The sequence below is a fragment of the Saccopteryx leptura genome, chromosome 5 (assembly GCF_036850995.1).
Source record: "Saccopteryx leptura isolate mSacLep1 chromosome 5, mSacLep1_pri_phased_curated, whole genome shotgun sequence".
Lineage (NCBI taxonomy): Eukaryota > Metazoa > Chordata > Mammalia > Chiroptera > Emballonuridae > Saccopteryx > Saccopteryx leptura.
Genome location: NC_089507.1, coordinates 164,084,164 through 164,105,984, shown reverse-complemented (window position 1 = coordinate 164,105,984; position 21,821 = coordinate 164,084,164). Strand labels below are relative to the sequence as shown.

The 21,821-nt window shown below is 43.4% G+C and overlaps 1 protein-coding gene across 1 annotated transcript in view; it reads left to right on the top strand.

Annotated features, from left to right (window-relative positions):
- Positions 1–2,789, top strand: part of PITPNC1 (phosphatidylinositol transfer protein cytoplasmic 1) — a 280,286-nt gene extending 277,497 nt beyond the window's left edge. Inside the window, exon 9 of the mRNA XM_066386509.1 lies at positions 155–2,789. Coding sequence (XP_066242606.1) covers positions 155–471 — 317 coding nt within the window. The 3' untranslated portion in view covers positions 472–2,789. The remainder of the gene's footprint in view (positions 1–154) is intronic.
- The last annotated feature ends 19,032 nt before the right edge of the window (positions 2,790–21,821 follow it).

Here is a 21,821-nt window from a genome sequence, read left to right as displayed (position 1 = left end):
GGGTTTAGCATTTCAGTGATCATTTGGTATATAATCCAGAAAGACCCCTTTATCACAGGGTTCCTATAGGTCATTTAAAATTAGGCATAGAGATGAATCCATCTGCATCTCTTCTGAATCACTACTTATTTTTCTCTTTTTTTTTCCTTCAAAGACATGACCATGGACGAAGTCCGAGAATTTGAACGAGCCACTCAGGAAGCCACCAACAAGAAAATTGGCGTTTTCCCGCCTGCCATTTCTATCTCGAGCATTCCCCTGCTGCCGTCCTCGGTCCGCAGCGCCCCTTCTAGCGCTCCCTCCACGCCTCTGTCCACGGACGCGCCCGAGTTCCTGGCCATCCCCAGGGATCGGCCCCGGAAAAAGTCTGCCCCAGAAACTCTCACACTTCCAGACCCCGAGAAAAAGGCCACCCTGAATTTACCTGGTGTACCCTCTTCAGCGAAGCCATGCCAGCCCAAATCAGAGTAACTTCATGTGAATATTTCACGGGGTTTTCTATTTTCATTTTGGGGTGTTTTTTTTTAAAGACTCTTCTAATATAGAAAAAGACTGCTTTGTCACACACATGTTCCTTCGATCTCTGAATGTGCACGTGGTTAAGTCATTTCACATATAATATGAGTCCCTATGTATGCCACACAGCGTCACATTAGATGCAAAATGTAGGATGTGCAAAGGACAGAAGGCATCTTCTGTAGCCACAGGTAGAAGCCAGAGAGGAAGCCTTGTGGTTGAGCCTTTGATGGAGTTGGTATGGACCCCAAGGGAAGTAAATGGAAACTGCACTGCCCTGTTACAAGGTGTGGTAAAATAATGAAGTCCGTTTTCTCCCATCAAACCTGAAATTTTCAAAAATACTCTCAGGCTTAACATACCTAATTGTTAAATTTTGAACCTCTCGTCACCAATACTTGAATACCAGTAGGTACTAAGATTCCTGTTTTGATTAGTCAGACTCAGGATTTGGGGCCTAACACTTAAAATTTTTTGAAAATTTTAATTACCAACCCACAGAGGCTCCAAGTGCAATTAACAACAACAGATTTATACCTTTTGGAGAATTTAATAAAGATTCCACTTGTTTCTGTCTTTTAATAACTTCCCCTTTGTGCCCTCATGGCCTCAGAAGTCTTTGGAATTGCATGGGTGAATGTGACCTTCACCGGCGGGTTTTGGACCAGTTGAGTTAGGACCCGAAAGGCCCAGGTGAGGAGAAACTATCTCTTTTTCTCTACAGGTACCAACAGACCTTAACTTGTCAGTTACCATCATCCGTGAAGATTCTCAGAATTTGCAATTAATTGAGTAGAATTCATTGACTACTTGCCTATTCAAAGAAATTCAAGGGTAGAGTAAGATAATTGGGCTTTAACTTTGTTAGGAAGTCCGGTTCGGGGAAACCCTTAAAAAAGAGAATTGTCTCCCATCTCCCTCCTGGTTTTACTTTTAATAACGTCCAGACAGATTACCCGTCACCGGACCTTAAAAAAGACTGTCATTCTCTCACTCCTTCCTTGACACCCACGTATTGGGAATGTCACAGAGTCAAGTAAATACTCTCAAGTGTGAGGAGAGAGTGAACAGATCGCCGACTCCTGTTCATAGAGTGGAAAAAAGAGGAGAGATAGAAGAAGCCCTTCTGTCTAGCTTGCTTTCTGGCAAGCATTGCTCTTAGATTCAAGGTTGACAGGAGGCGAGATCATTCAACACAGTGGCAGAAAGTGAACTCTCCTTTGATCTTGAGAGGAAAAACCCTGCCACCCTCGCACCTCACTGCCTTTAAACACAGAAGGGTGGGCCAGCAGAATCAGGCATTTATTTTCGTCCTCCATGAGAGGAAGAGAGGAAGGCCACCGGGCCACGCCAAGCCCCCAGCTAACCTTCCTTATGTAACCTCCGACCTCAGGAAAGGGACCTTCCCAAAACAGATTCCAAAGGAAACACGTAGACTTAAGGAGTGAGCACATCCTCCTCTTGTAGACTCTCAGCCAGTGGACCCTGCCCGCTTCTCCAAGTGCTCAGCCGTCCGCCTTGTGTCTTTCAAGTTGACAAATTCCCAAAGGTGCAAGCGCTGGCCCTGTGAGCCCAGCACCAAGTCAGTGTAAGTCATGCATCCGACTGTCAAAATCATTTCTTTATCTACTGGTTGATATTTAGCTCAAGAAATAAATAAACCCAGAACTCCAGGGAAACCGGTCGCATATAGCTTAGATCAACAGTGCATCTGTTCGCTAAAAACAATAGCATTCTAGTAAGACATCTTTGCATGGTATGGTAGCATGGTTTTTGCTTGTGGGAAAACTTAATCTTTTATCAAACCCCATGAACTCAATGGCTCCCTTTCCACACAGACCTACTTAATGAGAATGTTTGGCTTTAGGAAGCAAAATTCTATTTTCACAAGGCAGTGATAATGTGTGTATTTGCTTACCATTTGTATGCAAGCTGAAATCAGGATGGGACGGGAACATTTTCTAATAGAACCAATTTATTTTGTGCAGGTTGTTAACACATCTGAAACCTAGTTTTTCCATTAATGCCATTGCTGTTTGTAAAATAACTTTCTCTCTCAAGGTCAACAATTCTACATGCTTTCGAAAGCTAATTTCTGATTTCTTTCTGTGAGTTTTCTTTCTCTCATAGCCAGTGCAATACCACAGGCATCAGTTACAAACTGCTATTGATAGTGTGATTTTTAGCCATCAAATATGTGTGCTCTTAAAATATGTTCAGTTTTCTGTCTGCAATTGATTTGTGTACATTTAATAAAAGGGGAGTGCATATTAGCTGCTTTGACTATTTAATCCAGTATCAACGAGCATAAATGACATCAATATTTTATTCGTCTTGATTTTCAAGTGTCATTTTACATTCTCCATACATGCATTTGTTTTTTGTGGGATATAAGCTTGCGATGAATGTGTATAGAGCATTAATAACTCCTGTAATAAAGGGTGGAGATTAAATGACTGCACGATGGAAACTTTGAAGAAAAAAAAAGCTGAAACTTGAATTCATTAAGCATGTTTGGGGGAAAAATAGAACCTTTTAACTCAGTGCCTCTGTCTGCAATGTGGAAACCTTCAACTTTGTTCACCAAAATTGTATTATACCTGTATATATATGTATATATAAATATAGTATAGTGAGTCAGATACCACCAGTTTGTTGTGGTAGCCAAATTAAAGTAAATAATCCACGAAATAACACGTGCACAGCATCTGGAAAAGGACTGTAAATGTCATGACTTGGGTGGGTTTCAGATACAAAGCGCCCTGTACTTCTCTGTCAGCTGGAGCACAGCACTGTCGCTCTGACTGCTTTCCCAGGATAAGAAGGTTTCCATGTGTGTCCCACTCTGAAGACTGTTTTTCACTTTTCTACTTTTGGACCATAATAAAACAAAGCGAAGGAGGCCATGACATTTTTCAGTTACCACCGTTACAACAGACACAATATGCACTCATTGGTGAGCTAATTTATAAACCCTTCTGTTACGGTTTTGCATCTGTGTGAGAGGAATGGTTTCTATTTATGTGGAGGTATTTATGAGCCATGTTTTAGGGTGTGAAAGTAAAGCTGTAAGCATACAGCCGTGGTTGTATGATGCCAGCACTTAAATCCAAGTCCCCAGAAGTAGTGATGTGGTTTTCTTCCAAGGCACTGTAATCCACAGTGACCTAAGAGAGTACAGATTCTGACACTTGTCAAGAAATCATTTTTCTGTGAAAATTGCAAGGCTGATGTGCTTGTGTGTAGTTTTTAAATTCTACTTTCCTTAGTATCTCTTCTTCATGGCTCAGAGACAACAAGGTCGCTGGCTGGTTTAGGTCAATAGGAATTTACTTTTCAGAAGGGTCAGAATATGACTTTTATATAATGTGTGCTCAGATAATCTAATAGACAGGAATTGTCTAAATAATTTTAGTCCCTTTTTGATCATTTGACTCGGTAGGCTAGATAACACCCTGTCATCTGAGCCATAATTCTTGAAATTAAAAATAAATAAATAAATCTGTCCCGTGACTATAACTGGTCATGGATATACTATTTAAAACAACTCTTGCTGAAACTGAAATATTACACATTTGCACAGCATTGGCACGAGGAGGCAACGCCAGGCTCTTCTGTGTTCTACCTTCAAAACAACCTGTTTGCATTTGAAATGTTAAATGTTTAAGCTTTTCAGGGGTTAATGCAATAAGAGAATGTGATTATGTTGAAAACTTTTCAGGTGTCATTAATGGCAATTTTGTTGTTAACAAATGCTTTAGGATGTTTTTGTTTACAAAGGGAAGCATGTCTATTGAATTGCAAAGCCCCCTTCAGTTTCTATGAATCACGGAGAAGAGGTTGTTTGAGTCAATGTCATACCTATGCCACGTGCATGTAGCTTCAAGTGTAATTTTGAGTGTTTACATTTCAGGCTGGGATCTTGATTAGCTAATGATTTAGTATACACCACTGCCACTGGTGAAGGACCAAGTTTTGGAATGCACAGTATTAGACTATAAGCAAAGCAAACAAAAGTTGACCCTCACACATGCCATCCTTCTGTGTCATGTTATGGCTGTTTTGTGTTTTTTCCCCCAGTTATTTATTATTGTTAATAAATTTCTTACATTCTGTTGTAAATAAAGTACAAAGCAATCTTCTTTCCAGGTGTGGCTTCCTCTCCACTATCCACAAGGGAATGTTGCCCATTGTAATTTGTGGTTTGATGGGAGAGAAGTGGTCAGGGAAGAAGGAACAAGCCAATGGCCAGTACTTAGTTCTAGGGGACTTGTGTGTACGGAAGCTGGCCTGCTAATAGTCAGTCACAGGGCACTTTCAGGACCAGGGTCCCTGGTAGGAAAAACCTGGTTACCAGCTCTTAACGAGCCAAGGTGAATCTCCAACCTAGTGGGATACACACAGGCTCATTCATCCATCAGCAAATGGGAGACTACAGTTTGAGTGGTAACCAAGAAAAATCCCCTTGAGGGAGTCTGAGGGCACCACCCTGAGGGAACGCCAGAGTCTCTCCTCACATGTGTGTTTAACTTCATGTAGTTGATGCAGGCAAACCTGTTTTCACGTTTACTGTATTGACTTTCTCTGCTTAATTATTAGCCCTCTAATACTTCATCATCCCATAAACTTTCCCTTGTCTACAGTACGCAACCCTGTAGAATATTCCCTTCAAGTCCAAACATTTAACTACTTCCCTCATCTTGGGAAAATTAGAAACAGCCTTGGACTTTGCCATAATGTTTTTGCTCCGGTTCCAATACTGAGGACTTGTGTAAATAAGTAGTGAAAAAAACTGGATGTGACCTTGGGTCTTAATGAATCAGGCCACCCAGGCAGCCACATCACTGAGTTGAATTGAACACCTGGGATTTTGGGGATAATTATGTTTTAAGTACCAGAGATCGGCACAAGAGGCACACACAGAAGATGGGGTTGTCATTTCCCCTTCTTTCATTCACAGGAGATTTGGCTGCCTGTCACTCAAGGGTATTTGAAAGCAGCCAAATCTGAACCTTTGTGATTTGGGGGAAATCATATTCCATAACTTGCCTGTTCCCAAGAGAGACTACATCAGGGGTCCCCAAACTATGGCCCGTGGGCCGCATGTGGCCCCCTGAGGCCATTTATCCGGCCCCCGCTGCACTTCCAGAAGGGGCACCTCTTTCATTGGTGGTCAGTGAGAGGAGTGCTCCTGTAGTACTGTATGTGGCAGCGCCGCAAAGCACGGCATCACTCACATACAGTACTACTTCCAGTGACACAGGACGCATGCGTCATGGCTCTGGAAGCCGTCATATCACTTGTTACAGCTAGCAGTGACAAATATGGAACCAGACATTGACCATCTCATTAGCCAAAAGCAGGCCCATAGCTCCCATTGAAATACTGGTCAGCTTGTTGATTTAAATTTACTTGTTCTTTATTTTAAATATTGTATTTGTTCCTGTTTTGTTTTTTTACTTTAAAATAAGATATGTGCAGTGTGCATAGGGATTTGTTCATAGTGGTTTTTTTTTATAGTCCAGCCCTCCAGCGGTCTGAGGGACAATGAACTGGCCCCCTGTGTAAAAAGTTTGGGGACCCCTGGTCTATATATAAGATGCTGGCAGTTTTATGCTCATTAGCAATCCTTGAGAGTCATTTTTGCTATCTTAAGCAAACAAGTGATTATAACCAGAGCATTCTAAAAATAAAAATTGAGTAAAATCCAAAGACAGCTTGCTGCTCTGTGTGCAGTCTGCTGTGAGTCGGACGTCAGTGCTAATGTGTGTGTGCCTTTTCTTGGAGCACAACTGGAAATTTCGAAATAGTTCCACAAGTTTTAATTTTCCCGCTCTCAGAAAGATCTATTTTCATTTTGTTAAAATCTGTTTAACAGACCCAAGGATGTGAATTTTCTTTACACCTTCATTCAGTACTGTAGACTTTGCTCTTCTGTGGAAGAGAACTCATACCTTTCTACAAAATGCTTCAAGAATTTTGAATTGTTATATATACACCTTTACATACGGTATGTTTATCATTTTTCATCGTTATGTAATATTCCAGCTGGAAATTCATCATTTACTTAAACGTTATTTGGCATTTAGATTATTTTCTGAATTTTGTTCTATAGAATATTTTTAAGAACATCTTTTTTTTTTTTTTTTGTATTTTTTTCTGAAGTTGGAAACGGGGAGGCAGTCAGACAGACTCCCGCATGCGCCTGACCGGGATCCACCCGCATGCCCACCAGGGGGCGATGCTCTGCCCATCTGGGGCATTGCTCTGTTGCAACCAGGGCCATTCTAGCACCTGAGGCAGAGGCCATGGAGCCATCCTCAGCACCCGGGCCAACTTTGCTCCAATGGAGCCTTGGCTGTGGGAGGGAAAGAGAGAGACAGAGAGGAAGGAGAGGTGGAGGGGTGGAGAAGCAGATGGGCACTTCTCCTGTATGCCGTGGCCGGGAATCGAACCTGGGACTCCCGCACGCCAGGCTGACGCTCTACCACTGAGCCAACCAGCCAGGGCCTAAGAACATCTTTGTAACATGGTTTATGTCTCCTTTTTAACTATTTGCTTTGGATAAATTATTAGGTCAAAGGATATGAATATTTTTATGATTTGGGGTATTTACTGTCAATATCTCTAAAGTAAATTGTACCAATTTATAATTCTACTGACTATGAATGAGAACATTTTTCTTTTTTTTTTTTATTTATTCATTTTTAATGAGAGAGGGAGAGAGAATGGGGAGAGGAGCAGGGAGCAGGGAGCATCAACTCCTATTTGTGCCTCAACCAAGCAAGCTCAGGGTTTTAAACTGGCTACCTCATCATTACATTTTTCTTTTCTATTTTTAATTTTTAATTGATTTTAGAGGGAGAGAAAAGGGGAGGGAGGGAGAGAGACACATCAATTTGTTTTTCTATTATGTGTTCATTGGCTTTCTTGTAGTATGTGCCCTGAGCAGAGATTGAACCTGCAACCTTGGTATATTGAGACAATGCTCTAACCAGCTGAGCTACTCTGCCAGGGTGAGAACAAGTATTTGCAGTTTTAAAAGTTAACTATTTTAACAACCTGGCTGATTGGCTCAGTAGTAGAGCATCAGCCTGGTGTGCAGATGTCCCAGGTTCGATTCCCAGTCAGGGCACACAGAAGAAGCAACCATCTGCTTCTCCACCCTCCACCTCCTCTCTCTCTCTCTCTTTTCTTTACCCACAGTCATGGTTTGATTAGTTTGAGAGCATCAGCCCCAGGCACTGAGGATGGCTCTGTGGAACCTCTGCCTCAGGCACTAAAAATAGCTCGGTTGTGAGTACACCCCTACATGGTCAGAGCATCGGCCCCAGACAGGAATTACCAGTTGGATCCTGGTCAGAGCACATGCAGAATCTGTCTATCTTTCCTCCTCTCACTTGGAAAAAGAAGGGAGAAAAGAAGTTAACTATTTTAAAAAGTTCAACTTATGCCTGGTCTGTGGTAGCGCAGTGGATAAATCATCGACCCAGAATGCTGACATTGCCTGTTCGAAACCCTGGGCTTACCTGGTCAAGGCACATATGACAAGCAATCGATGAACAACTAAAGTGAAGCAACTATGAGTTGATACTTCTTGCTCCACCCCCTCTGTAAAATCAATAAATAAAATATTTTTAAGTAAATAAAAATTAAAATTTTTGGCCTATTAAACAATTGCTAGCATTGAATTCCCAGATAAATCTTGAGTTCATTTAATGCATTAATACCCTCTTTTGGGGTCTCCGTGTGGTGAATGGCAAAAACCCAGACAAAGAAGTTATCTGATTAGATGCCCAATGCCTTCTCTAGTTTACTAAGCTGCATAAACAAAAGCATAAGGAACTGCATTTAATTGAATAAACAAACATCAATTTAAAGTCATTTTGTTTTCACACTCTCAGTGATAATATTGAATGATGCATCTTTACTTGAAGATTTCCTGAAAACCATCTATAACTGCCAACAAGTTATTTTTTTAACCAAGAGAGAATCTATGTAAAAAGTTATTTTAGAATCAATGACTTCCTGATTGTAACAGGACCTTGGTAAGTCTTTCATTTAACTTCTTGGAAAGAATGTAGTGATAGATTGCACATGTGTCCAAAAAAGGATGGTTAGCCATCTGCATGTCATCCTTTCGTGAACCCTGAGGCACGTCAGACCCGTTCCTGAGAACAGAGAATTCTCTGGAGAATGAATGCCCCCTTCTCGCACATAGCAAACCAGGACAAAGTAAACTGGCCTGCAAGTTAGAATCTGACTGCAGTCAATTTTTTTGTTCTTGGCATTTATTAACTTTTTATTTTGAAATAATGAAGTTACAAAGACATGTACATGGATGTCCTGTGCACCCTTCACCCAGCTTCCCCCAATAACAGCTTGTACAGCCATTATACCATATCACAACCATAGAACCTCACACGCATACATGTGCATGTGCATGTAAAACTGGTGAAATCAGAATAAGGTTTACGTGTACAATTCAGTAGCATTAAATATACACAGAGTTGTCAACCATCATCCCTATCCATTTCTGGAACTTTTTCACCACTCCAAACAGAAACTCAGTACCCATTAAACAGTAACATCCTTTTTTTTCTTTTTTTGTGACAGAGCTCTCTCTGTCACAGAGGGACAGATAGGGACAGACAGGAAGAGAGAGAGATGAGAAGCATCAATTCTTCATTGCAGCTCCTTAGTTGTTGATGGATTGCTTTCTCATATGTGCCTTGACCGGGGTGGGGGGCTACAGCAGAGCAAGTGACCCTTTGCTCAAGCCAGTGACCTTGGACTCAAGCCAGCGACCTTGGGGTCAGTCATGTCTATGACTCCACGCTCAAGCCAGCAACCCCGTGCTCAAGTTGTTGAGCCTGTGCTCTAGCCGAATAAGCCCGTGCTCAAGCTGGCAACCTCAGGATTTTGGACCTGGGTCTTCCACATCCCAGTCTGACGCTCTATCCACTGCTCCACAGCCTGGTCAGGCTAAACAGTAACTTTCTAGCCTTGCTTCCCTCCAGACCCTGAGAACCTCCATTCTGCTGTCTGTCTCTATGAGTTTGCCTATTCTGGACATTTAATATAAATAGAATCATGTTGTGTCTAGCATATATCACTTAGTATAATGTTTTCAACATTCACATTATAGCTTGTATCAGACATTTTAAAAGCTTATTTTATGGTTGGGGTGTCTGATAAGCCACCAAACAGATGCTCTCCTGTGTTTATTTAGAAAACTCCTGAGTTTTTGTTTGCTTGGTTTTTTTTTTTAGAAAGAGAGGGAAACATTGATATGTTGTTCCATTTATTTATGACTCTTGCTTGTGCTCTGACCGGGGATTGAACCAGAGACCTTGGTGCATAGGGATGTTGCTCCAACCAACTGAGCAACCTGACCAGGGCTCCTGTTTTCTAATGCTGTGTGATTTGGGGCAAATCACTTCCTGAGCCTTCATTTCTTCAAGTGTAACACCACCCATAAGAACAGGTGGCGCCTGACCTGTGGTGGCGCAGTAGATTAGGCATTGACCTGGAACACTGGGGATGCTGGTTCAGTGCCTTGGGCTTGCCTGGTCAAGGCACATACGGGAGTTGATGCTTTCTGCTCCTCCCCACCTTCTCTCCCTCTCTCTCTCTCCTCTCTCTATAAAAATGAATAAATAAAATCTTAAAAAAAAAAACAGGTGGTGCCCTGGCTGGTTGGTTCAGTGGTAGAGCGTAGGCCTGGCATGCAGGAGTCCCGGGTTCGATTCCTGGCCAGGGCACACAGGAGAAGCACCCATCTGCTTCTCCACCCCTCCCCCTCTCCTTCCTCTCTGTCTCTCTCTTCCCCTCCCGTAGCCAAGGCTCCATTGGAACAAAGTTGGCCCGGGCGCTGAGGATGGCTCTGTGGCCTCTGCCTCAGGCGCTAGAATGGCTCTGGATGCAACAGAGCGACGCCCCAGAGGGGCAGAACATCGCCCCCTAGTGGGCATGCCAAGTGGATCCCTGTCGGGCGCATGCGGGAGTCTGTCTGACTGACTCCCAGTTTCCAGCTTCGAAAAAATGAAAAAAAAAGAAAACAAAAAAAAACTAATTCAGAATATCAATTCTATTTTATTTATTCATTTTAGAGAGGAGAGAGAAAGGAAGAGGGAGAGAGGAGAGAGAGAGACAGAGAGAGAGGTGGGGAGGAGCTGGAAGCATCAACTCCCATATGTGCCTTGACCAGGCAAGCCCAGGGTTTCAAACAAGCGACCTCAAACATTTCCAGGTCGACGCTTTTATCCACTGCGCCACCACAGGTCAGGCCAGAATATCAATTCGATCAAGACTATTTTGCATTCATATTCTTTTGAGGAACAAGACCTGTTATTGTCAGAATATAAAAATGTCAAAACATCTTTTTTTCTGATATACTTAGTCTAATTTGCCTTCAAATGAAAGAGCTCTTTAGTATAAGACGCCCTCCTCAACCAGAGTGGTTTTTGAGACAGATCTGAAAAATACAGAAAAGTTTAACTAGAAAGGCCAAGATTCTGTTAATTGGATTTGCTGAGTGATACTCAGCTACAACTCTTCATTGATTCATTTTAAATAAAATGAAACCAAGTGTACTCAAAGAAGCATACATGTCTGAGACACAGGCCTCTTCCGTCTGGATGCAAATGTGAACCAATTATGCGAAGTGTTTTTGGTGAGCTCCTCTCCCCACTACATCTTCCCTGATTCCTCACATGAAAACCAAAGGAGGTGGGTTAAAAAGTAGAGTATCTCAAAGTCTCCTGAGGTGAAAGTCTGAGGGTCTTCTTTCCCAGAGGTAGCAGTGGATCCTATAAAGGGGAACCCTACGATCTCACATGGTATTCTCTCCTGTTCTAGGGGTTTGGCTATTTTCTTTCCTCTAAAAATTGTTCTCCAGTTCAAACACCTGACTTATTAATGACCTGTACACACAATGGCCTGGACCCCACCACCATGTCTGTCACTGGCTCTCCAACACCTGAGCTCAGACTCTTCTTCCCAAACCCCACCCCAACCAAGACAATGGTGAAGGTTAACAATTCCCACATGATTGAACAGGGAACGAGCCTAGACCCACCAGACCTTCCCTGTAGCTGCAGTGCAACAAAGCAGTCACCCGAGGTGGCCCCACTGCCCAGACCTAATAGAGTTGAGAGGTAGAAAGTTTACCCTGGCTGGTTGGCTCAGTGGCAGAGCGTCAGCCCAGCGTGTGAATGTCCCAGGTTCAATTCCTAGTCAGGGCACACAGGAGAAGCGACCATCTGCTTTTCCACCCCTTCCCCTCCCCCTTTTCTCTCTCCTCTCTCTCTCTTCTTCTCCCACAGCCATGGCTCAGTTGAAGCAAGTTGGCCCCAGGTGCTGAGGATGGCTCCATGGCCTCGCTTCAAGTGCTAAAATAGCTCAGTTGCTGAGCAATGAAGCAACACCCCAGATGGGCAGAGCATAGCCTGGTAGGAGGCTTGCCTGGTGAATCCTGGTTGGGGCCCGTGCGGGAGTCTATCTTTCTGCTTCTCACTTAAGAAAAATTAAAAAAAAGAAAGTTCAAGCAGCTCAAACTTCTTCCTCAGTCCATGCCCAACATACTGGGACAAAATATTAAGTCACCCTCTCCTTAGGCTGTCCTGGGTACTGTATCTTCAGCCTGCATTCTCTCCCTGCCCCCCCCCCCACCATCCCCCAACCATGTGAACTGGTTTACAGGGCAATCTCTGCTTTAGTCCTCATTCCACATTCTGGCCCTGATACAACCTTTTCTATAACCTAGTACTGTCTTCTTTCTTTTTTCTTCCTTCTTTCCTTCCTTCCTTTCTTCCTTTTTTTCTCTTTCACAGTGGCTATTATGTACCAGACACTAAGGGGCACAGGGGACACAAAACTGAGAAAAATAAATCTAGCCTCTCATCTTATAGTTTAGTGGAAAAAAATATATAATACTTTTATAGATATACAAATAAATCTGTAATTGTAATGTGATACAGTGTCAGTGAAGGGAGGTTAAATCATGCTAAGAGAGCGGATCACACAAGGAAAAGAGACCTATTCAAAAGAGACTGAGATGTGAAAAGTGAATGGCAGTTGGTTAAGGAAATAACATGTGCAAAGGCCCTGAGGTGAGAGCAGCACAAGCTATTCCAGGTTTTGAAGAAAAACAATATAGTTTGAGTCAGAGAATAAGGGACACATGATGAGAGATAAACTGCAGGAAAGAGTGGTAGGGGTGAGATTATGCAAAGCCCTTGTGAGTAGGGTTGCCAGATTTAGCAAATGAAAATGCAGGATGTCAGGTTGAACTTAATTACAGCCTGACTGCCTGACCTGTGGTGGCTCAGTGGGTAAAAGCGTCAACCTGGAATGCTGAGGTTGCCGGTTCGAAACCCCAGGCTTGCCTGGTCAAGGCACATATGGGAGTTGATGCTTCCTGCTCCTCCCTCTGTTCTTTTTATCTCTTTCCTCTCTCTGTCTCTTTCTCTCTCTGTGTCTCCTCTTTCAAAAAAAAAAATGAATAAATAAAAAAAATGTAAAAAATACATTGTAAAAAATAAAAAAAAATTATAATTACAGCCTGACCTGTGGTGGTGCAGTGGACAAAGTGTCCACCTGGAATGCTGAGGTCACTGGTTCCAAACCCTGGGCTTGCCCGGTCAAGGCACATGAGAAAAGCAACTATGAGTTGATGCTTCCCACTCTTTCTTCCCCGCCTCGTTTCTCTCTCTCTCTCTCTCTCTCCCACATCAATAAATAAAATCTTTTAAAAAAATTAAATTCAGATAAGCAATGAATAATTGTATGGGATAAATTTACACTAAAAAATCATGCTATCTGAAATTCAAATTTGACCATGCATTCTGTATTTTATTTGGCAACTCTACTTGTGAGTCAGGTAAAGATTTGATCATGTTTTTTTTTGTTTTGTTTTTTCATTTTTTTCTGAAGCTGGAAACAGGGAGAGACAGTCAGACAGACTCCCGCATGCGCCCGACCGGGATCCACCCGGCACGCCCATCAGGGGCGATGCTCTGCCCACCAGGGGGCGATGCTCTGCCCATCCTGGGCGTCGCCATGTTGCGACCAGAGCCACTCTAGCGCCTGGGGCAGAGGCCACAGAGCCATCCCCAGCGCCCGGGCCATCTTTGCTCCAATGGAGCCTTGGCTGCGGGAGGGGAAGAGAGAGACAGAGAGGAAAGCGCGGTGGAGGGGTGGAGAAGCAAATGGGCGCTTCTCCTGTGTGCCCTGGCCGGAATCGAACCCGGGTCCTCCGCACGCTAGGCCGACGCTCTACCGCTGAGCCAACCGGCCAGGGCTTGATCATGTTTTATAGTAATCTCTGCCAGAACAGGAGAGGCTGCTAAGCATGTTATAGCTCTTTGTCTGTATGTATTTTTCTATTATTGGGTTTCCTAAACTGGTTAAAACGGACAATGCTCCTGCATATGTAGCAAAAGCATTTACTGTATTTTGTCAAACCTTTCGAATTATGTGTATTTCTTACAATCTTGAAAGTCAAGGTATTATTAAAGTGTACCCAGCCTGACCTGGTGGTGGCGCAGTGGATAGAGCGTCGGACTGGGATGCGGAAGGACCCAGGTTCAAGACCCCGAGGTCGCCAGCTTGAGTGCGGGCTCATCTGGTTTGAGCGAGGCTCACCAGCTTGGCCCCAAGGTCGCTGGCTCCAGCAAGGGGTTGCTCGGTCTGCTGAAGGCCTGCGGTCAAGGCACATGTGAGAGGGCAATCAATGAACAACTAAGGTGTTGCAACGCACAATGAAAAACTAATGATTGATGCTTCTCATCTCTCTCCATTCCTGTCTGTCTGTCCCTGTCTATCCCTCTCTCTGACTCACTCTCTGTCTCTGTAAAAAATAAATAAATAAATAAACAATATTTAAAGTGTACCCAGCAAATATTTTAAGGTCAATTTAAAAAAATTTAAAAGGGGGGAGTCATATCCTGGAACTCCTATGGGCCTACCATATCATGCTTTTTTACTTAAAAAAATTTTTTTAATTTCTATTGAATGCTGATGAACAGGAGATGCCAAATCCTTTTCTCCTGCAAACTACTACCTTCTTTATTTGATCCAGCTAATAACACTGTTTTGTCTTTTTCCAAATAGCTCCAGATATATGGAAAAGATTTATATAGGCGGATGGGGATCCTCAAACCCCTCAGTGAGATCTTCTGAGCATGGCTTTTAAGATACCAAGAGGCAGAAAAAGCCCATTAGAGATCAGGGAACTACCAGCTTTTAGGATACACCCTTAAAGGCTCCAACGCCCCAAAGGGGTCTCATAGGATTCCATCTGGGTCCTGTTTCAATAGTGAAAAGGAAGGTCATTGAGCTAAAGCCTGCCAGGCTTACATGCCTTTGCTGTGAGGAAAAAGGGACACTAGAAGGTAGGCTTCCCCCTCGCTCCTCTAAGGGAGGGTTCAGTCTCTTCCAGCCCTGCTCCAGCCACCTATGACCTAACCCTGCCCAGAATGCTGGAGTTAGCCACTGAAGGCTGAAGGTGCCCTGGGCCGTCGGCCCCATCTACGACACTGTGGACGAGCCTAGGGTATTTCTTCCAAGAAGCAGGTAAACTGATCTCATTTGCACAAGGGCCACTTAACTAGGTCTTGCCTGAATAGTCAGGTTTTTTATTCTTCCCTCAAAGATCTCTGTTGTGGGTGTTGGTAGTCCTATTTGCTGCTGCTTTGTTTAATATATAGTGTTTCCTTTATTCCTCCTACTTCAATACCCCACTCATATTTCAGGCTGGGACCTACTCCTAATTTAGAGCTCTCTTTCCCCCTTTTGCCAACTTCTATTATGAATTTACCTTTGCCACCCAGCTTAGTGTATCCCAAGGTTCTCTTTACCATGCCACAGTCGCAGAGCTCCAGGGAAAAGCAACCTGGTCTCATCTCTCCAGGCAGAGGAGAACAGAAGCTCCCTTTCCACACATGCTGCATATGGCTTTTCCAGTCTACCTGAATCATTACCAGCTAGAAGCAGCGGTCATTGGGACTGGACATGAGCTGCAAAGTATAGAATTGTGACAACAATTCCAGTGCCATGTGGACTTTTCCTGGATGTGGACTTTTCCTGGACTCCTGCTCCTTGTGACAGCTCCTAACAGACTGAACTGGGGTTGGGTTGCATTTGCAGGGATCTGGAATAGTGTTGGTGCCAACTTGGACTTGGTGAACATGTTAAGGACACTACTCTTTTATGGATTGTTGTTGTATTGGCCAAGAGTTTGCATAAAGGCTTTAATCAATAAAGCATTGACCTGGAAATGCTGAGGTCGCCAGTTCGAAACCCTGGGCTTGCCTGGTCAAGGCACCTATGGGAGTTGATGCTTTCAGCTCCTCCCCCTTCTCTCTCTCTGTCTCTCTCTCCTCTCTCTCTCTCTCTCTCTCTCTCTCTCTCTCGCCCTCTCTCTCTCCTCTCTAAAAATGAGTAAATAAATAAATAATAAATTAAAGGCTTTAGTCACTGTAAAAAAAAATAGAAGACTGGATAAAAAAGATGTGGCACATATACACTAGGGCAGGGGTCCCCAAACTATGGCCCTTGGGCCACATGCGGCCCCCTGAGGCCATTTATCCGGCCCCCCCCCACACTTCTGGAAAGGGCACTTCTTTCATTGGTGGTCAGTGAAAGGAGCACATTGACCATCTCATTAGCCAAAAGCAAGCCCATAGTTCCCATTGAAATATTGTTCAGTTTGCTGATTTAAATTTACTCATTCTTTATTTTAAATATTGTATTTGTTCCTGTTTTGTTTTTTACTTTAAAATAAGATACTTGCAGTGTGCATAGGGATTTGTTTATAGTTTGTTTTTTTTTATAGTCCGGCCCTCCAACGGTCTGAGGGACAGTGAACTGGCCCCCTGTGTAAAATGTTTGGTGACCCCTGCACTAGGGTATGCTACTCAGCCATAAGCAATGATGACATCAGATCATTTACAACAAAATGGTGGGATCTTGATAACATTATATGGAGTGAACTAAGTAAATCAGAAAAAAACAAGAACTGCATGATTCCATACATTGGTGGGACATAAAAACGAGACTAAGAGACATGGACAAGAGTGTGGTGGTTACGGGGGGGGGGGGGGGGGGGGGGAAGGGAAGGAGGGAGAGGGGAAAGGGGAGGGGGAGGGGCACAAATAAAACTAGATAGAAGGTGATGGAGGACAATCTGACTTTGGGTGATGGGTATGCAACATAATTGAAGGACAAGATAACTTGGACATGTTTTCTTTGAATATATGTACCCTGATTTATTGATGTCACCCCATTAAAGTTAATAAAATTTTATTTATAAAAACAAACAAAAAACCCTGTATCTCATGTTCAAATGAAATGTATTATTCATTGTTTATAGCCACTTGAAAGCATTACTGGATTTCTTCTGTACAGAAATTGCTTGCAATGGCTATTACATTTACATAATTTGGAGTTTAAAAGGATACTTGCCAATGATTTTGGTTCTTGTTTATTTTCATCAGAAACATAGAGTTAACTTGGATAATTTACAAGTGACTTCCATGTCAAAAAACTTGAGAAATTATTTTGTTCCTGTATCTTTAAAACTCTTTCTGGATGAAAATATCTAATATCATTTGTCATTAAATTCTCTCTGCAGGCCCTGGCCGGTTGGCTCAGTGGTAGAGCATCGGCCTGGTGTGCAGAAGTCCCGGGTTTGATTCCCGGCCAGGGCACACAGGAGAAGTGCCCATCTGCTTCTCCACCCCTCCCCCTCTCCTTCCTCTCTATCTCTCTCTTCCCCTCCCGCAGCCGCAGCCGAGGCTCCATTGGAGCAAAGATGGCCCAGGCGCTGGGGATGGCTCCTTGGCCTCTGCCCCAGGTGCTACAGTGGCTCTGGTCACGACAGAGCGACGCCCCGGAGGGGCAGAGCGTCGCCCCCTGGTGGGCATGCCGGGTGGATCCCGGCCGGGCGCATGCGGGAGTCTGTCTGTCTATCCCCGTTTCCAGCTTCAGAAAAATACAAAAAAATAAAATAAATAAAAAAATTATCTCTGCATTTTTAGCTTGCTTATAAAGCCTGTAAATGTTCTTATATGTTTACTATTCTTAAATATGCATAAGAATTAGACTATGTAAAATGCATAGAAAAAAGATTAAAGACTACCATGATGTATTAAAAAAAAAAAGATTTGATCATGTTGTTTGTCCTGAAAACAGGTATGAAAGGGTTTTAAGCAAGGAGTGGCATAATCTGATTAGAATTTTAAATTAGCCCACTTCTACTGGCTACAAGATAAAAGACAGACAGCAAGTAGAAAATCAGGGAGACAAGGAACCACTTACCGTGGTCCACATAAGAGAAGGGGCTTGGTCCTGATGGGTGGCAGTGGAGAATGAGAGGTGGACAAGTTGAGCTCTATTTAGAAGATAAAATCAACAACACTTGGCACCTCCTCCCTTCCCCCTGTTTTAGATACCTTCCATGAGGATAACAAATTGCCTAAACTCTTCTTGAAGGTTATTGGATCTTGTGGGTACTATACTCTGCCTGCCCATCTGTGAACAAGTCCTGCCGGGGGTGAGGACGGTAGAGACGCAAAGACCTGACTCCAGGGACCAGGTTCAGTGATGCAGATCCACTTTATTCAGGAAGTAAACTAGCTTATATATATGGATTCAGCCAATAGGATGTTACAGCCTGTCCTTCATAGCCAATGGCTGAAAAGATCAGGGAGCTGCATGGTTGGCGCTAAGTCACTTCCTTATAGTGGGTGAGCTCCCTTCCTGGGTATGCCCAGGAGGGTTCTGGGAGCTGGAGTATTCTTACAGCATTGCATCAGCCACAGCTGCTAGGAATGCGCTCTGCGCTCCACCCACACCCATCTAAAACTATGCATCTGTCACCTGACCAGGTGGTAACGCAGTGAATAGGGCATTGGCCTGGATGCAGAGGACCCAGGTTCGAAACTCCGAGGTGGCCAGCTTGAGCGCAGGCTCACCAGCTTGAGTGTGGGGTTGCTGGCTTGAGTGTGGGATCACAGACATGACCCTATAGTCGCCGGCTTGAAGCCCAAGGTCACTGGCTTGAAGCCCAAGGTTGCTGGCTTGAGCAAGGGATCACTCACTCTGCTGTAGCCCCCCGGTCAAGGCACATATGAGAAAGCAATCAATGAACAACTAAGGTGCCACAATGAAGAATTGATGCTTCTCATCTCTCTCCCTTCTTGTCTTTCTGTCCCTATCTGTCCCTCTCTCTGACTTTCTATCTCTGTCAAAAAAATAAAAAATAAAACTATGCAGCTGTCTTTTCTCTAACTTCCCTATCCTGTTACTATTGAATCACAAGTGCTTGCTTGACCTCCAATTCCAAGTTACACTCACTACATTTTGGAACTTACTGGAAGGGTGCAAGCATTACATTGAAATGTTTTGCCCAAACTGGGACAAAAGAGCTTAGAGTCTTCCTCTAGCTCTGATTTATTTATTTATTTATTTATTTAGCAAGAGACAGACAGACAGGAAGGGAGAGAGATGAAAAACATCAATTTTTTGTTGTGGGACCTTAGTTTTTCATATGTGCCTTGACCAGGTGGGCTCCTGCCAAGTCACTGATCCCTTGCTCAAGCCAGCGACCCTGTGCTCAAGTTAGTGAGCCCACGCTCAAGCTGGAGACCTCAGGGTTTCAAACCTGGGTCCTCAGCGTCCCAGATAGATGTTATATCCACTGTGCCACCACCTGGTCAGGCTCTAGCTCTGACTTTTGCTGTGGGGAAACCATCTTTATTTAGAGGAGCCTGTCTGAGTCCCAGTGATATTGTTCAATTCATTGCTGTGGTCTCAACATGTACATCAAGAATGTCTTGGAGCCATATGATTTCATGCATATGTGGAATATAAAACAAAAAAGAGACAAACAAAACAAAAAAATACTGGTAGATACTGACGACAGATTGGAGGCTGGCAGAGGGGAAGCGGAACTGAGGGAGGACCAGTGGGTCAAGGCAGTTAAACATACAATGATGGATGGAACCTAGACTTTGAGTGGAGAGCTCGCTATAGTATATACAGATATCAAATGATAATGTTGGACACCTGAAACTTATGTTATTAACCAATATTAACTCCATAAATAAATAAGTAAATAAATAAAATTAAAAGGGCGCCTGACCTGTGGTGGCGCCGTGGATAAAGCGTCAACCTGGAAACGCTGAGGTTGCTGGTTCAAAACCCTGGGCTTGCCTGGTCAAGGCACATATGGGAGTTGATGCTTCCTGCTCCTCCCCCCTTTCCTCTCTCTCTCTCTCTCTCTCTCTCTCCCCCCTCTCTATAATGAATAAATAAAATCTTAAAAATAAAAAAAAAGGGCCACATCTGCGAGGCACAGTAAAGAGAAGCGTGATATAATGAGGTGTGCCTGTTCACACACTATTTTTCCAACCCTGGCCCTGCCCTTTATTTTTTTTAAGTCAGCTAATTTTTTTTTTTTATGGATTGATAAATTTTAGTGAGAGGGGAAGGAAGGGAAAGAAAGAGAGAGAAACATTGATTTGTTGTTTCATTTATTTATGCATACATTAGTTGATTCTCGTATGTGTGCTGACCGGGGTCAAACCTACAAACTTGGTGTATCAGGACAATACTCAACTGAACTACCTGGCCAGGACTCCTGCCCTTTGTTTTAGTCTCAGATTTACAATGAACTATAGCAAATGTTGTCCTGGCCAGGTTGCTCAGTTGGTTGAAGCTTCGTTCCTATGTGCCACGGTTTGTAGGTTCTATCCCTGGCCAGGGCACATGCAGGAGTCAGCCAACGAGTGCATGAATGAGTGAGTTAATGAGTCAATGTTTCTGCCTCTCTCTCTCTCTAAATCAATTTTTTTAAAAGTTAAAAGAAAAAAGACATAATAAATAGCAAAAAAAAAAAAGCTTTTTAAAAATATATTGATTGGTTTCAGAGAGACAGAAAAGGGAGAGGAGAGAGAGAGAGAAAGGAGCATTCATTTGTAGTTCCACTTAATTGTGCATTCATTAGTAGTTACTTCCTGTAAGTGCCTTGACCAGTGATCGAAACCACAACCTTGGTGTTTCAGGATGACGTACTAACCGACTAAGCTAACTGGCCAGAGCCAAAAAAAGTGTTTTTAGCCTGACCAGGCGGTGGCACAGTGGATAGAGTATCGGAATGGGATGCAGAGGACCCAGGTTTGAGACCCCGAGGTTGCCAGTTTGAGCGCGGGCTCCTTGGACCCAAGGTCGCTGGCTCGAGCAAGGGGTCACTCTGTCTGCTGAAGGCCCGTGGTCAAGGCACATATGAGAAAGCAATCATTGAACAACTAAGGTGTCGCAACGAAAAACTGATGATTGATGCTTCTCATCTCTCTCCGTTCCTGTCTGTCTATTCCTATCTATCCCTCTCTCTGACTCTCTCTCTCTGTCCCTGTAAAAAAAAAATGTTTTGAGATTCTATAACTGGAAAACAAATTTCAAAGCATCTTACACCTTACTTAAGAACCATCACAACTTCCATATAATATCTACCATTCATCTTCTTTTCAGAATGGTCCTTCTAGAAATGTTCCTTTGGCAAAGTACTTACTATATCCCACTCATGCATGCCTCCAAATGTCAACCTTCCATGAAATGTCCATAATGGGTAACATTCTCCTTTCTGAATATGGGCAGGCATCCTTTTCTGGCCATTATATAATTAGACATGTTCGTTGTATATTTATCACCTGATTCTATTCTAGGAATTGAATGTGAGAGGTGATATCTTTCCCCTGTCTTCACAGCTAGGCAACCAAGCAGCATAAACAAGCCAGACAATCCAGACAGAACACCCACAGCTCACAGTGTAATGTACAGTCACAGTGGCCTCTAAAGACCAGCCTGGAACTGTCTCTAACCAGTGACGCAGAGCCAGGTCCTGTTCCTGCTCATTGTCCTCCACTGGTACATCTTGGAAGTGGAACACTTTGCTCCACTCTGACCTCAGGACTGTCGCTGAAGACTCCTTCCCTTGTTACAGCTGGTGACCTTCCAAAAAGGATTGCAATCTCCTTTAATGGTTTACCAAACTTACACTCAAATTTACAGACACACATGCAAGTACAGCTCCAGGGTTCTCAGCCAGTAGGTCCTACTTTGTCCTAATGGGTCAAGTCCACATGCCATTTATTATAATGGCTTGCAATAGAAATGTGATTTATTTAACAAACATACATTAAACTCTTTATATGGATCAGATACAACTACTGGTGCCATGAAGACAAGATGTAAAGTGATTCATTCTATCCAACAGCACATTTTTACTGAGCGCCACCTAA